The sequence below is a fragment of the Capricornis sumatraensis genome, chromosome 2, assembly GCF_032405125.1.
Source record: "Capricornis sumatraensis isolate serow.1 chromosome 2, serow.2, whole genome shotgun sequence".
NCBI classification, from domain to species: Eukaryota; Metazoa; Chordata; class Mammalia; order Artiodactyla; family Bovidae; genus Capricornis; species Capricornis sumatraensis.
In genome coordinates this window covers 198,491,508-198,508,193 of record NC_091070.1, presented here as the reverse complement: position 1 = coordinate 198,508,193, position 16,686 = coordinate 198,491,508, and the positions used below count along the sequence as shown (strand labels likewise).

The following is a 16,686-nucleotide window of genomic DNA, read 5'->3' as shown; positions in this document are numbered from 1 at the left end:
AAGATTTTTATTAAGTATTATTTAGTTCAGTTCAGTTCAATTGCTCAGTAGTGTCCAACTCTTTGCGACCCGATGAATCGCAGCACGCCAGGACTCCCTGTCCATCACCAACTCCCGGAGTTCACCCAAACTCATGTGCATGAGTCGGTGATGCCATCCAGCCATCTCATCCTCTGTTGTCCCCTTCTCCTCCTGCCCCCAAATCCCTCCTGGCATCAAGGTCTTTTCCAATGAGTCAATTCTTAGCATTAGGTGGTCAAAGTATTGGAATTTCAGCCTCAGCATCAGTCCTTCCAGTGAACACCCAGGACTGGTCTCCTTTAGGATGGACTATAGACCCTTAAAAATTAGCCAAAATCTTTTTGACTATCATATGGATACAAGCTTTAAACACAAAACACATCAAAACAGGCTTCTATACAGAAAGATTATAAACTCTATTACCCTTAAAGTTAAGTCTTCTCTTTCAAAGGCCTTTCCGTTACCATCAAATGATGATTTGCTTCCAAGTCCATTATATAAGGTTTACCCAAGGGACATAATTACAAGGGAAACTTTTCCATTACAATTTCTTAAAGGGCTGGGGGCGGGTGCCTCCCTTTCACAAAGAAAACTAGTTCCTTTTTAAGAATCTTACTCTGCCATTTCAGTATAATGCCAATTATAAATCAGTTCTATTTGTAGTTATTACACTGTCCACTTATAAGAGGAAAGGAAATGGCTACTTAGAGGACTTATGGGATTCATAATGGAGCTTGATCTCTGTCAGGTTTAAAGCCTACAAAAGAATGTTCTTTTATTAAGTTAACTTTCCATTTTAGATTGCTAGGCTAACATACAGTTCAGGAAGAAAAATTATTCACATAAGCTGGAAGTTGAAAGAAGTTTGAGAGTAATATTTTAGTGCAATTACAGATTAGATCAGTTTCAAATGGAAATGTTTCAAAGAGCACATACATGTCTAATCACAAATGGAGGTTTATCTGTTTCTTTTTTGAATTCATAAGGGCCGAGATTTAAATGGGCCAGCCGCCGCCTGGTGTCTTCCGATAGCTCACACATGCGTCTTTTTGTGTAAGGAGATGGAGAGTGTGATTTTGAAGAAATTGTAGGCTGTTCGTAGTTTTTTGCATTTATGCAATACTTATTTCTCTCAGGTGACTTGGATTTTTTCTTTTGTGACCTCGATGTTCTGTTTTGCAGTCTGCCGTGTGGTTTTTCAACTGGAGCCGTATGGTAAGCAAATTTATCCTAAAGATAAAAAATAAAAATTAGTTTGGCCAGGAGAATATACTTAATACATATTATGACCCCTGGGTAAACCATATATATATATATATATATATATATATATATATATATATAACCACAGGTAGGAAAAACTTTAAAAAGTAATTTAACGTACATATAATCTATCAAAACCAACTAGATCAGTGTCTCTTATTTGTGCAGATGCTGGGGGAAGTCAAATCCACATCCTCCCAAATAACTCTGTCTAGTAATAAGTAAAATACACTATACCACACTTCTTCTTAAGTACAATAAGTACTTTACAAAAGTTAAAGCCCAATATTTAATCATTTGAAAAATCTAAGAAAAAATTAAAAAGTTATTTTTCAATATACTAAAGATTAATGTAAATGTTGGTTTATCATTTGTAACTATGTATTCAAATAATTAGCTATATAATTTAAGAGGGTAAGTTTAATAATCTTACAAATACACATCTAATTAGTTGATTATAAAATCTTAATGGAGAAAACTATATATGTTTCATTCATACTATTATAATTACATTCACTTGTACAATATGAAAATCTGAAGTAAAGCTTTTACATATTTTCATTGAACATATATGAATTACACAAAGTGATTAGAATTTTAATATCTCTTCCAAACTTTAAAATTCAATGGCAAATAACCATAACATCTTAATTCTGAACTTTCATAAAAGTAAAAATGTCCAAAAGACATATTACAAATTTGAATAACTAGTACTTATCTTCTAATAATATTGGCTAATAGTGTAAAATTTTAATAACAAACATGATATTTCTAAAATTTTTGAGTTATTAGGATATTTTATTCAAATAAAAATTATTCTGCCTTACAAAAGCTGGATCACAAATAAACAACGTTAAGACCATTGCAAGCATTATCTAGATTTATAAGCTTTCCAATATTAGAGAAAACAGATGGTTAAGAATCCGTGAATGTCCTCCTAACTTTATAACTTTAAAAAACCACCTAATCTACCTCTCCCCTTTTCTACCTTCTCAGTCTCCCTCCCTACCTGCTAAGGGTATCTATTTCAGAGTAAATAAAATACAAACATAAAATAGAAGTCATGCATTTTTTAAGGCAGATAAACAGAAAATAGGAAAACAAGAAAACATTTCCTGATTAGGAAAAAAGTTAAGTCCACAAGTTTCATACAGACCAGCAGCATCAGATTATTTCATCATCTTTCTTTCTTCTCTAGCTCTTGTTAATGCTCCTGGACCTTCTCCCACCTTGTTCAATGACTTCAACAAGTAATTCAGAATTTTCATCCCAATTCATGCATCTTTATGACATCACACTGACTCAAAGCAGCAGCAATGTTAGCACATGAACCTTTGAGGTTTAATAACATGTTCAAGCAATGAATCTTTCCAAGACCTTGGACTCAGACTTTCTACTGCTGAGCTTTAACTATTTCTTTCTACTTCATCTTAGATTTCATCATTATTCAGATCCACTGCACACTAAACTCTGAAAGTCTCTTGTTGACCAAACCTCCTCTTCCTCAACCTACTTCTTTTATTTTCACTGAATCTGTTACTTGCCCTCCTCTCCTCCTCAGCCCCTAGATCTCTTTCCCTTAGATCTTCATACATTTTTTAGTATCTTTTATCCAGATGAATCCATCATTACCTATTTCAGCAATGCTGCAAAATTCCTTCTTACCCACTTCTGTTTATACCAAACCGAAACTAACTCGAACTTTCTTCTTCATTACACTTTTTGAATGCTGAATATCACACAGAAAGTGAAGTATATCTGTGCTGTATCTACCACAGATTCATGCTTTCTAACCTAATCAATCCTTAATGTATCCTATTAATGTCCAACAAAACTTAAAATAGTGGCTGTTTTTATACTGTATTATACCAAATGGCCCAGAAAAACTTTCCTGCCACATGTGAAGGAGCTGAAATTTGCCTGCTAAATGAGGATAGTCTATGGCCATCACCCCAGCTGACATAAAGCCAAATACCAGGAATGTAAAGCCCCTCTCAGCCCAAGAAGTCATCCAGGTGCCAAGGTGAAGCCATCCTAGACCACTCAGCCCTAGCCTAGCCAGCCCAAACCAAAAGAATTACACAGCCAAGCCACACAACAGTGAGAAACATCTTATTTTATTAACTTAGTTACACAGGAAACCTGATACAGATTATCAGACATACTAATAAAGTTACTTTATTAATGTGTAATATTTACTTACTACTAATGATAAATTCTAATCTGTGGTAGGTAAAAAAAAGTAAGTAGAAAATGATTTATTCCAGAAAATCCCAATAATATACCTTATTATTATCAGTGCATTCAATTGGTGACATCAATTGTGATTTACAAAACTTGAAAAAAAAGTTCCCAAAGGAATAAAGATCATTATAAATATTTATAAACCTAAATTATCATATGAAGTTTATTTTACTCTTAAAAATTAAAACGGTTTGTCTTATTTTAAACTGTATTTAAAGCTGAAAATGCTGTTTTATAGCCATTAAAAATTTAATTGTAACTAATACTTACTTGGGAAAAAAGTGGATTTAGCATGTTCTCACACAATATCACATAAAATTAAAATTCTGCCTGTTACCATCCACAATTTTAATGTAAAAATGTACACTCTTTTGTACCTGTCAGACAATATATTCTAATATCTCATCTATGTCTTCTACATCTCAATTATCTTAATTAAAACCATAACCTCAGTAACAGTCACAAAATTTATTAATTATATGTTACATGCCAGGTACATATATTCTCAAATCTTTAAATCAGTCTTATGAGGAACTTGAAACCAAATCTGTCTGATTTTCAAGAATATTTTCTTAAACACTAACATCAACAACCAGTTTCTCACATTTCCGTTCCACAAAGAACAAATGACACTGAAACAGCAAGTGAGCCAAAAGCTTATAGAGGAAAATGCCAGTCCAATGAAACCACTGGTGGGATGACAGTTCTGCATTTAGTAAGGAGTCTTCCACCAAGCTGTGCATTTGGAATGTACGTACTCTTCTGTGTGTATGCGACACTCCTGACCAAAAAAGAGAACTTTCTACCCATCCAGCAGAAGCGAATACCCCAGCGTGGAAAGGAAACTTGTTATGACCAGGGGCAGAATTTATGACAATTTATCACAAAGCATATCACCAAACAAGTCAGTAAGCCAGCTCTACATTTGGCAAGCAAGTCATCAGACCTCTAACAGCAGTACTTCGTCTTGCATTTAAAAGACAAATAATTAGGCTAAACTCTGATACAGTAAATGTCTTGCTAAACAAAGTAAAAAAGATCCCCTTGATAATCTTATAACTATATTTTACCTTTCTTAGCTTGCTGTCACCCTGAGAAAGGTTACTCTTAAACTGTTAATGTAGGAAATTAACATTCTACTTTTCCCACCATAGGTCCAGTCCTGCCCTGTTTGGGCCCACTAGGCTTTATATAGTCCTGGCTCATCGTCACAGGCTGCCCATTGTTACCTGGTCATAAGGCAGCCACATATGTATGGGTAATGCCTGGACATTGTTAGATCATCTGCAGACAGGGTAGCAAGATGAGCCTGGTGACTCAGCAGAAAGTTGGACCAAAATGGAGTATTAGATCCAGATATCTGAGTTTGCTGAAGACAGTTTTTACAAACATAGAAGGTACTTACACTGAAATAGCCAAGCTTCTTATGATCTGATAGCATTAGAACAGCCACCAAACTAGAGCAATGGTCCCTTAAGGAATCAGAAACACTCAAGAAGCTATACCTACTAAATACCTATAACCCAGTCTGAGCACCTTGGTCCCATTTGTTAAAAAGGGAACTTTTCAGCAAATCCTTTGAACTTTAAGGATTTCCCTGGTGGCTCAGATGGCAAATTGTCTGTCTACAATGCAAGAGACCTGGGTTCGATCCCTGGGTTGGGAAGATTCCCTGGAGAAGGAAATGGCAATCCACTCCAGTACTCTTCCCTTGAAAATCCCATGGACGGAGGAGCTTGGTGCAGGCTACTGTCCATGGGGTCGCAAAGAGTCAGGCACGACTGAGCGACTTCACTTTCACTTTCTTTGAACTTTAAGTTCTTTAAGATTTATAGAGGCCTCCAAACTGGTTCTCTGTGGGACTTCTTGATCCCAACATCTTTCTGGCAGTTTAATTTCTTTCCATTAAAAAAAAAAACCATGAAGTAAGTAAGTAAATGTACCATCTACCAACTGTAACAAGCTTTTCACATTCACACTTATTAACATGTAACCAAAATGCTAAATACCTATGATAACTGCCTTAAAGATCCAAATATAATCCCTTACGATTATACAGTGGAAGTGAGAAATAGATTTGTAAGGGACTAGATCTGATAGACAGAGTGCCTGATGAACTATGGACGGAGGTTCACGACATTGGTACAGGAGACAAGGATCAAGACCATCCCCAAGAAAAAGAAATGCAAAAAAGTAAAAGCAAAATGGCTATCTGAGGAGGCCTTACACATAGCTGTGAAAAGAAGAGAAGCAAAAAGTCAAGGAGAAAAGGAAAGATATACCCATTTGAATGCAGAGTTTCAAAGAACAGCAAGGAGAGATAAGAAAGCCTTCCTCAGTGATCAGTGCAAAGAAACAGAGGAAAACAACAGAATGGGAAAGACTAGAGATCTCTTCAAGAAAATTAGAGATACCAAGGGAACATCTCATGCAAAGATGGGCTCAATAAAGGACAAAAATGGTATCGACCTAACAGAAGCAGAAGATATTAAGAAGGGGTGGCAAGAATACACAGAAGAACTGTACAAAAAAGATCTTCAAGAGCCAGATACACGATGGTGTGATCACTCACCTAGAGCCAGACATCCTGAATGTGAAGTCAAGAGGGCCTTAGGAAGCATCATTATGAACAAAGCTAGTGGAGGTGATGGAATTCCAGTTGAGCTATTTCAAATCCTAAAAGATGATGCTATGAAAGTGCTGCACTCAATGTCAGCAAATTTGGAAAACTCAGCAGTGGCCACGGGACTGGAAAAGGTCAGTTTTCATTCCAATTCCAAAGAAAGGCAATGCCAAAGAATGCTCAAACTACCGCACAATTGCACTCATCTCACACGCTAGCAAAGTAATGCTAAAAATTCTCCAAGACGGGCTTCAGCAATACGTGAACCATAAACTTCCAGATGTTCAAGGTGGTTTTAGAAAAGGCAGAGAAACCAGAGTTCAAATTGCCAACATCCACTGGATCATTGAAAAAGTAAGAGAGTTCCAGAAAAACATCTATTGACTATGCCAAAGACTTTGACTGTGTGGATCACAATAAACTGTGGAAAATTCTGAAAAAGATGGGAATCCCAGACCACCTGACCTGCCTCTTGAAAAATCTGTATGCAGGACAAAAAGCAACAGTTAGAACTGAACATGGAACAACAGACTGGTTCCAAATAGGAAAAGGAGTATGTCAAGGCTGTATATTGTCACCATGTTTATTTAGCTTATATGCAGAGTACATCATGAGAAATGCTGGGCTGGAGGAAGCACAAGCTAGAATCAAGATTGCCGGGAGAAACAGCAATAACCTCAGTTATGCAGATGACACCATCCTTATGGCAAATGGCGAAGAACTAAAGAGCCTCTTGATGAATGAGAAAAATGAGAGTGAAAAAGTTGGCTTAAAGCTCATAATTCAGAAAACTAAGATCATGGCATCTGGTCCCGTCACTTCATGCCAAATAGATGGGGAAACAGTGGAAACAGTGACAGATTTTGTTTTGGGGGGCTCCAAAATCACTGCAGATGGTGATTGCAGCTATGAAATGCAAAGACGCTTACTCCTTGGAAAGAAAGTTATGACCAACCTGGACAGCATATTAAAAAGCAGAGATACTACCTTAGCAACATAGGTCGTCAAAGCTATGGTTTTTCCAGTAGTCATGTATGGATGTGAGAGCTGGACTATAAAGAAAGCTGAACACTGAAAAATTGATGCTTTTGAACTGTGGTGTTGGAGAAGATTCTTGAGAGTCCCTTCGACTGCAAGGAGATCCAACCAATCCATCCTAAAGGAAATCAGTCCTGAATATTCATTGGAAAGACTGATGTTGAAGCTGAAACTCCAATACTTTGGCCACCTGAGATGAACAGCTGACGCATTTGAAAAGACCCTGATGCTGGGGAAGAGTGAAGGCAGGAGAAGGGGACGACAGAGGATGAGATGGTTGGATGGCCTCACCGACTCAACGGAGATGAGTTTGAGTAGACTCCGCGAGTTGGTGATGGACAGGGAGGCCTGGCGGCTGTGGTCCATGGGGTCGTGAAGAGTCGGACACGACTGAGAGACTGAACTCAACTAACTGAACTGAAAGATCCAAAAAATGTGGAATCAACTGCAGCCAAAATAAAAAAAAAATAGCACTTGCCACATGCCCAATAAATAGGAACTAATACATTAAATCATTAAATACTGTAATTAAATTATTTTAACCTGAGTGCGGCACTTCCTTGAACTTATCAGACATTCAGTAATCACTGAGGTTGTAGAAAATTCCAGCTTTGGAGCAATTCCCTGAAGAGGAAAGACAGGGTATTATTAGACATTTTAACTTTTAAAAAGATAAATTATTACTGATGAAAATACAACCTACAGTAACAAACATTTATCAAGGTTCAGCTGCTTTATTTGTTAGTTTGGGCTTCTTATTAAGGATAAAGACAACAAACTAATGTTAAATGTTATCGAGAAACCGTTTCACTGCTGATGATTCACTTACAAGTGATTATATTGCTTTTATGGAGAAATTAAGAAATTTTTCATTTTCAAGTATTTCCTTATAAAAAATTTTAAAGATTGTTTATAATAATATTAAAGTTCTAAATATGTGAAAATACTTAATGGATTCCAACTCTTTTTACTCTTACAAATTGAGACATACATAACTACACAATCAAGAAATACTTTCATACTCTCTAGATGTTAAAAAATATTCATAGCTCCTGGGTATATAGTTCTTGAATATGGAAGATAGATAAGTCTCTTCCAATTCTTCCAACAGTTTTTCCCATAATGAAGCCTAAATCCAGATTTATGAATGAAATGAATCTGGTTTGTATTTCTTGCAACATTTCAATCATCAGCTTAAACACTGTTTTGAGATATGTAGAGAAAAATGGTAAAATTCAAAGCAACAGTCACAAAGTACCTGAGGAAATATCTGGAAGCAGACAAATGACAGCCACACAAATTACAGTTCATCAAAACATCAAAGATACAGTGTTGTCTGTGCCCAGGGCTGCTTCATTCTAATATAATTGAAGTCAAACATTTTACCCTGTCTTTGACTTACTAATTTTAAAGTTTCAAACATTATACACTAGAAAAAAGTTAAACATGAGCTACCTATGAATTAAGTGGATGACTTTTTCAGCAAACATACTTTTATTGATGATACACACTATGCTTATTTATTAGTTATCTATTGTTGCAAAGCATGTAACTTAGCAGTTTAAAACATCATTACACATTTATTGTCTCACATAGTTTCTAAGGGTCAGGAATCTGGAAGAGGCTGAACTAGGTGATTCTGGCTTGAAATCTCTCCTGAGACTTCAGTCAAGATGTTGTTTGGGCTGTAGTTATCTGAAGGCTTGTCTGAGGCAAGAGGATTTGCTCCCTAAGATTCACACAGCTGCTGACTGGAGGACTCACTTCTTTTCCATCTTTTGAAAAAGAGGACGCGGCTCCTTATCATACAAACCTCTCCACAGGACTTCTTGAATGTCCTCATGATTTGGAAACTACTTCTCTCAAAGAAAAGCAAGGAAGAAGACACAATTCTTTTTATGGTTTAGTCTTATAAGTCTAACACTGTCACTTCTGTCACTTTCTATTCATTAGCGCTCCTAAGTACAATCCACATTCTAGAACAAAAGAAACAGACTACATTTTTAGCAAAAGGGCATCAAAAATTGGGGGGGGGGCATGTTTTTAGACAATCACAATTCACCCTTTGATCATAAATTACTTAGATTTCTCTCATGGGCAAAATAAATGCATGCCCTACTGAAGGAAAGAGAAAGAAAGGGAAAGGAAAAAGTTTCACCCTTTAAAACACCAGCTTGAAATCCAGGATGTTGACATCTAAATCAAACCATTATTTAGCTGTCTCTGGTATGGTTCTTTAAGTACAGTTCCAAGAATATAGTTCCTCACAATTAGAATATGTATGAACTAATAAAGAAACAAGTTATGTGCCCCACATATAGCCAACAGAGGATAATCACTATAGAATACAAGAGGCAAACAGGAATCACTTTGTTATTATTCTTGTTCAGTGGCTAAGACATGTCTGATTCCTTATGACCCCATGGACTGCAGCACACCAGGCTTCCCTGTCCTTTACCATCTCCCGGAGTTTGCTCAAACTCATGCCCATTGAGTGAGTGATGTCATCCAACCATCTCATCCTCTGTCACCCCCTTCTCCTACTTCCTTCAATTCTTCCCAGCATCAGGGTCTTTTCCAATGAGTAGGCTCTTTGCATTAGGTGGCCAAATGATTGGAGCTTCACCTTCAGCCATCAGTCCTTCCAAAGAATATTCAGGGTTGATTTCCTTTAGGATTGACTGGTTTGATCTCCCTGCAGTCCAAGGGACTCTCAAGAGTCTTCTGCAGTACCACAGTTCGAAAGCATTGATTCTTTGACACTCAGCCTTCTTTATGGTCCAACTCTTACATCCATACATGACTACTGGAAAAACCACACCTTTGACTATACAGACCTATACGCAAAGTAATGTCTCTGCTTTTTAATATGCTGTCTAGGTCTGTCATAGCTTTCTTTCCAAGGAGAAAGTATTTTTAAATTTCATGGATATAGTTACCAACCCAGTGATTTTGGAGTCCAAGAAAAGAAAATCTGTTACTGTTTCCACTTTTTCCCCTTCAATTTGCCATGAAGTGACTGGTCCAGATGCCATGATGTTTGTTTTTTGAATGCTGAATTTCAAGGCAGCTTTTTCACTCTCCTCTTTCACCCTCATCAAGTGGTTCTTTAGTTCCTCCTCACGTTCTGCCATTTGAGTGGTATCATCTGCATATCTGAAACTGCTGATATTTCTCCTGACAATCTTGATTCCAGTTTGTGATTCATCCAGACTGGCATTTCACATGATGTACTCTGTATATAAGTTAAATAAGGAGGGTGACAATACACTGCCTTATCATACTCCTTTCCCAATTTTGAACCAGTCCGTTGTTCCAACCCTGATTCTAACTGTTGCTTCTTGACTCATGTACAGGTTTCTCAGGAGATAGGTAAGGTAGTCTGGTACTCACATCTCTTGAAGAATTTTCCAGTTTGTTATGATCCACACAGGCAAAGGCTTTAGTGTAGTCAAGGAAGGAGACGTAGTTGTTTTTATGGAACTCCCTTGCTTTTTCCATGATCCAACAAATGTTGTCAATTTGGTCTCTGGTTCCTCTGTCTCTTCCAAAACCAACTTGTACATCTGGAAGTTCTCAGTTAATGTACTGCTGAAGCCTAGCTTGAAGGATTTTGAGCATAACCTTGTTAGCAAGTGAAGTGAGCTCAACTGTATAGTAGTTTGAACATTCTTTGGCATTTCCCTTCTTTGGGATTGAAATGAAAATTGACCCTTTCTAGTCCTGTGGCCACTGCTGAGGTGGCTATATTGAGTGTAGCTGACATATTGAGTACTGACATATTGTGTGCAGCACTTTAAAAGCATCACATTGTCTTTTAGGATTTGAGATAGCTCAGCTGGAATTCCATCACCTCTATTAGCTTTGTTTATAATAATTCTTCCTAAGGCCCACTTGACCTTGCACTCTATGGCATCTGGCTCTAGGTGAGTGACCACAACATCATAGGTTTCTCGGTCATTAAGATTTTTTTGTGTAGTTCTTCTGTGTATTCTTGCTACTTCTTTTAATCTCTTCTGCTTCTGATAGATTGTTATCATTTGTGTACTTTATCATGCCCATTCTTGTATGGAATTTTCCCTTGGTATCTCCAGTTTTCTTGAAGAGATCCTTAGTCTTTCCCATTCTATTGTTTCCCTCTATTTCTTTGCTTTGTTCATTTAAGAAGGCGTTCTTATCTCTCCCTGCTAGTCTCTGGGACTTTGCATTCAGTTGAGAATACCTTTCCCATTGTTTGCTTCTCTTCTTTCCTCAGTTATTTACAAAGCCTCCTCAGACAACCACTTTGCCTTCTTGCATTCCTTTTTCTTTGGGATGGTTTTGGTCACTGCCTCCTGTATAATGTTAACAAACCTCTGTCCGTAGTTCTTCAGACACTCTATCAGATCTAGTCCCTTGAATCTATTCATTACCTCATTGTATAATCATAAACAATTTGATTTAGGTCCCACCTTAATGGCCTAGTGGTTTCCCCTACTTTCTTCATCTTACCAGTAGGGAGAAAGAAGGGGGAATATAGAGACAGGGGACAGAGAAGTAAAACTACTAGGCGTAAGCCAGCTTCAAGTATGTATTGCACAACACAGGGAAAATACCCAATATTTTATAATAACTGTAAGTGGAAAGCAACCTTTAAAAATGTGATAAAATTCAACATCCTTTTATAATATATACACTCTAGAAAGTGGGCACAGAGGAAACATACTTCAACATAATAAAGGCCATATATGAGAAAGCCACAGCTAACACCATTTAATGGTGAAAAGATGAAAGGCAATGAGGACACCCACTCTCACCACTTTTCTTCAATGTAGTTTTGGAAGTGCTAGCCACAGCAATCAAGAGAAGAAAAACAAATAAAATGAATCCACGTTGGAAGGAAGAAGTAAAACTAACTATTTGCATATAACATGATATTATACATAGAAAATCCTAAAGATACCACCAGAAATCTACTAGTGCTCATCAATGAATTCAGTAAAGTTACAAGATACTAAATTAACATATAAAAATCAGTTGCATTTCTATACACTAACATTGATCTATTAGAAAGAGAAATTAAGGGACCAATCTCATTTATCATGACATCAAAACGAATAAAACACTTAGGAATAAAACCTACCTAAGGTGGCAAAAGATCTGTACTCCAAAAATTATAAGACACAAATTGGAAACAACACAAACAAATGGAAATGCATGCCATGTTCTTGGACTGGAAGAATCAATATTGTTAAAATGACCATACTACCAAGGCAATCTACAGATTCAATGCAATCCCTATCAAATCACCAATAGCATTTTTCACAGAACTAGAACGAATAATTTTAAAATTTGTATTTAAACACAAAAGACCCCAAATAGCAAAAACAATATTGATAAAGAAGAATGAAGTTGGAGGAATCATGCTCTCTAACTTGAGACTATACTACAAAGCTACAGTCATCAATATAGTATGAAACTGGTATAAAAACAGACACACAGATCAAGGGAACAGGTTGGAGAGCCCAGAAATAAACTCAGACACTCAGGTCAATTAATCTACAACGAAGGAGGCAAGGATATATAGTGGGGAAAAGATAGTCTCTTTAATAAGTGGTGCTGGGAAAACTGGATGGCTACGTGTAAAGGAATATAATCAGAACACTCTAACACCATATACAAAAATAAACTCAAAATGTATTAAAAACCTAAATATAAGACCAAATACCATAAAACTCCTAGAAGAAAACATAGGCAGAACACTCTGACAAAAATTGCAGCAATACTTTTTTTGGAATCAATCTTCTCTAATAATGGAAATAAAGGCAAAAATAAACAAATGGGACCCAATTAAACTCAAAAGCTTTTGCACAGCAACAGAAATCATAAACAAAATGAAAAGACAATGTACAGAAGGGGAGAAAGTATTTGTAATGGGATCAACAAGGGCTCATACAGTTCAATACAAAAAAAAAAAAGCAGAAGACCTAAAAAGACCTTAGTGGCCATCTGTATGTTCATTTTTAGATTTATTTACAAGAAGCTCATGAAAAGATGCTCAACATCACTAATTATTAGAGAAATACAAATCAAAACTACAGTGAGGCAATACTTCACACCAGTCAGAATGGCCATTACCAAAAATTCTACAAATAATAAATGCTGGAGAGGGTGTGGAGAAAAAAATAATCTCCCTACACTGTTGGTAGCAATATAAATTGCAACCACTCTGGGGAATAGTATAGAGGTTCCTTAAAAAACAAAATTGGAGTTACCATATGATCCAGCATTCCTACTCCTGGGCATGTATCTGGAAAAGATGAAAATTCTAATTCAAAAAGATACATGCACACCAATGTTCATGGCAGCAGTATTTACAACAGAAAAAGCATGGAAGCAACCTAAATGTCCATTGACAGATTAATCAATAAAGAAGATGCGGCATATACACAATGGAATACTACTCAGCCACTAAAAAGAATGAGATAATAGCACCTGCAGCAAAATAGATGGGCCTAGAGATTTTCATACTAAGTGACCTAAGTCAGAGAAAGACAAGCATTATAGATTACGTATACGTAGAATGATGCAAGTGAACTTGTTTAAAAAACAGAAACAGACTCAGAGATACAGAGAACGAACATGGTCACCAAAGAGGAAATGGGGAGACTAAAAAATTAGGAGTATGGGATTAATTATATGGTGGCTTCCCTGGTGGCTCAGAGGTTAAAGCGTCTGCCTGCAATGCGGGAGACCACATATTACTATGTGTATAATTAACAACAAGGGAATTATATTCAATATCTAGTAATAACCTATAATGGCAAAGAACTTGAAACGTGTGTGTGTGTATATATATATGTATATATATATATGTATATACACACACACACACACATATACATGTACATGGGCTCTCCAGGTGGTTCAGTGGTACAGAATCTGCCTGTAATACAAAGACTAGAGTTACATCCTTAGGTTGGGAAGATCCCCTGGAGCAGGGCATAGCAACCCACTCCAGTATTTTTGGCTGGAAAACCCCATGGACGGAGGAGCCTGGCAAGATATAGTTCATAGGTTTGCAAAGAGTCAGACACTACTGAAGCAACTTAGCACGCATGTACACACATAGACACATATATACATATACAGAGAAATAGATAACTAAATCACTTTGCTGTATACCTGAAACTAACAGAACACTGCAAATCATCTTGACTTCAATTTTTTAATTATATAAAAATTTTAATTAAAAAATTTAAAAATAAAATACAAAAAATAAAGTAGAATAAAACCTGCCTCATTAACTTATTTTCTGAGGCAACAGCTTGGATATTTGGAGATTTTAATAAAGGATTTTATAGTTATAATCTTGGTTTTACCATCAGACCATAATTTCCTGAAAGCGCCCTAGAATGATTTTTGCTTATAAGTCATTCCTTAATTTCAGCATTACTTGCCATGGGGGAAGGCTGAGAACCCTTAAAAACAGTAAGTGCTACCTCCTTTTTGTATTATTAACAGCATTTCCTTGTGCTTTTCTCTCTCCTCTCACATTTTCTATAAGCAGCAGTAAGAAAACAGACAGCCCCTCTAACACTCTGTCAGAAAGTCTCCTTAAAAAGACCACCTGTTTCATCAGTTATTTTTAATATTCTACATGGTTGCTAAACTTTACACCATTATACAACAAGGGTTCCTTCTTCCACTAATTTCCAATAACATTTACCTCATTTTCCTGCAAACATTCATTTGATAGTTTCTTCAAGGCTCTTCAAGCTCTCATCTACACTCTAAGAAAGTTGTTCCAGCTTCTGCTCTCTTCAGAGAGGTGCCTGAACGTCCTCAAACATGGCAACTGGCTTCCCCAGGAGTGAATGATACAAGAGTAAGAGCAAAGAGGAAGCCACAGCGCATTTAATGACCTGGTCTCAAAAGTCTAACACTGTCACTTCACCACTCTGTATCTGTTAGAATCACTAAGTAGAGTCCATACTTAAGAGAAGCAGAGTTGGCTCTGCATTTGGAAGAGAGGAATGTCAAACCGTTTGAGCACATATTTTATAACTACCACAGCCTGGACTGTTACTTATCATTTTACCCCTCCCCATATACTGCTGGTCATACAGTAAATACTTGGTGTTTTAGCCATTAATTAGATCTTTCAAGACCCATATGTTTCAGTTCAGATTTCAGGGAAACAAAATTACTAGGATATACACAGAGATGGTGGAGAAGGCAATGGCACCCCACTCCAGTACTCTTGCCTGGAAAATCCCATGAACGGGGAAGCCTGGTAGGCTGCAGTCCATGGGGTCGCGAAGAGTCGGACACGACTGAGCGATTTTCCTTTCACTTTTCACTTTCATGCATTGGAGAAGGAAATGGCACCCCACTCCAGTGTTCTAGCCTGGAGAATCCCAGGGACGGGGGAGCCTGGAGGGCTGCAGTCTATGCGGTCGCACAGAGTCGGACACAACTGAAGTGACTTAGCAGCACACAGAGATGGATATTTATTTTAAGGAACTGGTACATGCAATTGTGAGAATGACAAGTCCAAAATCCATAGGGAAAGCTAGCAGCCTGGAAACTCAGGCAAAGTTGATACTGTAGTCTTGAGTGTGAAATCTCTAAGCAAACCAGAAGGCTGGAAACTCAGGATTTCTATATTACAGTCTTGAGGCAGAATTTCTTATTCTTTGGGAAACTTCAGTCTTTGCTCTTCAGGTCTTCAGTTAATTGGATGATGTCTACCTACATTATCAAGGGTAATCTCCTATACTTAAAAGTCAAGTGACTGTAAATATTAGTCACATCTACAAAATACCTTTACAGTAACATCGAGACTGGTGTTTGACTGAACAATTGGGCACTACAGCCTAACCAAAATAAATATAATCATCACACATCTGAAATGTCAGTTTCCTCTATGAAGTCTACAGTAAGATGTAATTCATTTACTCAATTCAATCAAGAGGCATATAAGTACTTTATGCAAAGGACAGTGCTAAGAGTTAAGATCAAAGACAAAGTCACAGATTCTGTTTTTATGGGGTTCACAGTGTAGAGAAGATATTAACATCACCACCACCATCCATAACAAACAGCACCTTGCTATGATCTCCCCGGCCATTACCATATCACTAATATTTATTGATCATTCTCTATGTGCCACGTTACTATAGTAACCATTTACAAGCATTCATTAATCCACCAAAAAGCATGCTATCTCCAAGGCATAGCAGTCTCAAGTTTACTCAGGCAGTCTGTGATAGTGCCAAGATTTAAGCCCAAATGTGACTTGAATTCTTGCTATAGTGACAGGTTCAGAAAGATGCCCTAAAACCCAGACAGTTTTCTATGCTAAGAATTCTGAGGAGGACTGCATTGTATCCTGCCCGACAACAAACTACTGCTTACAGTGTGTTGTTCACTCACATTTAAATACAATAACTGATGTGACTGAATTTACATCTGCTATTCTGCTGTTCAATTTATAAAGGTGCCATATCTTTTTA

The 16,686-nt window shown here is 37.0% G+C and overlaps 1 protein-coding gene across 1 annotated transcript in view; it reads right to left on the bottom strand.

The window, feature by feature from the left end:
• SPATA6 (spermatogenesis associated 6) overlaps positions 1 to 16,686 on the bottom strand; it is a 160,873-nt gene that overhangs the window by 71,803 nt on the left and 72,384 nt on the right. The window contains exons 6-7 of the mRNA XM_068965676.1: positions 7,733 to 7,813; positions 958 to 1,251 (exon numbers count right to left, since the gene is read on the bottom strand). Of these exons, the coding sequence (XP_068821777.1) occupies positions 958 to 1,251; positions 7,733 to 7,813 (375 nt within the window). The remainder of the gene's footprint in view (positions 1 to 957; positions 1,252 to 7,732; positions 7,814 to 16,686) is intronic.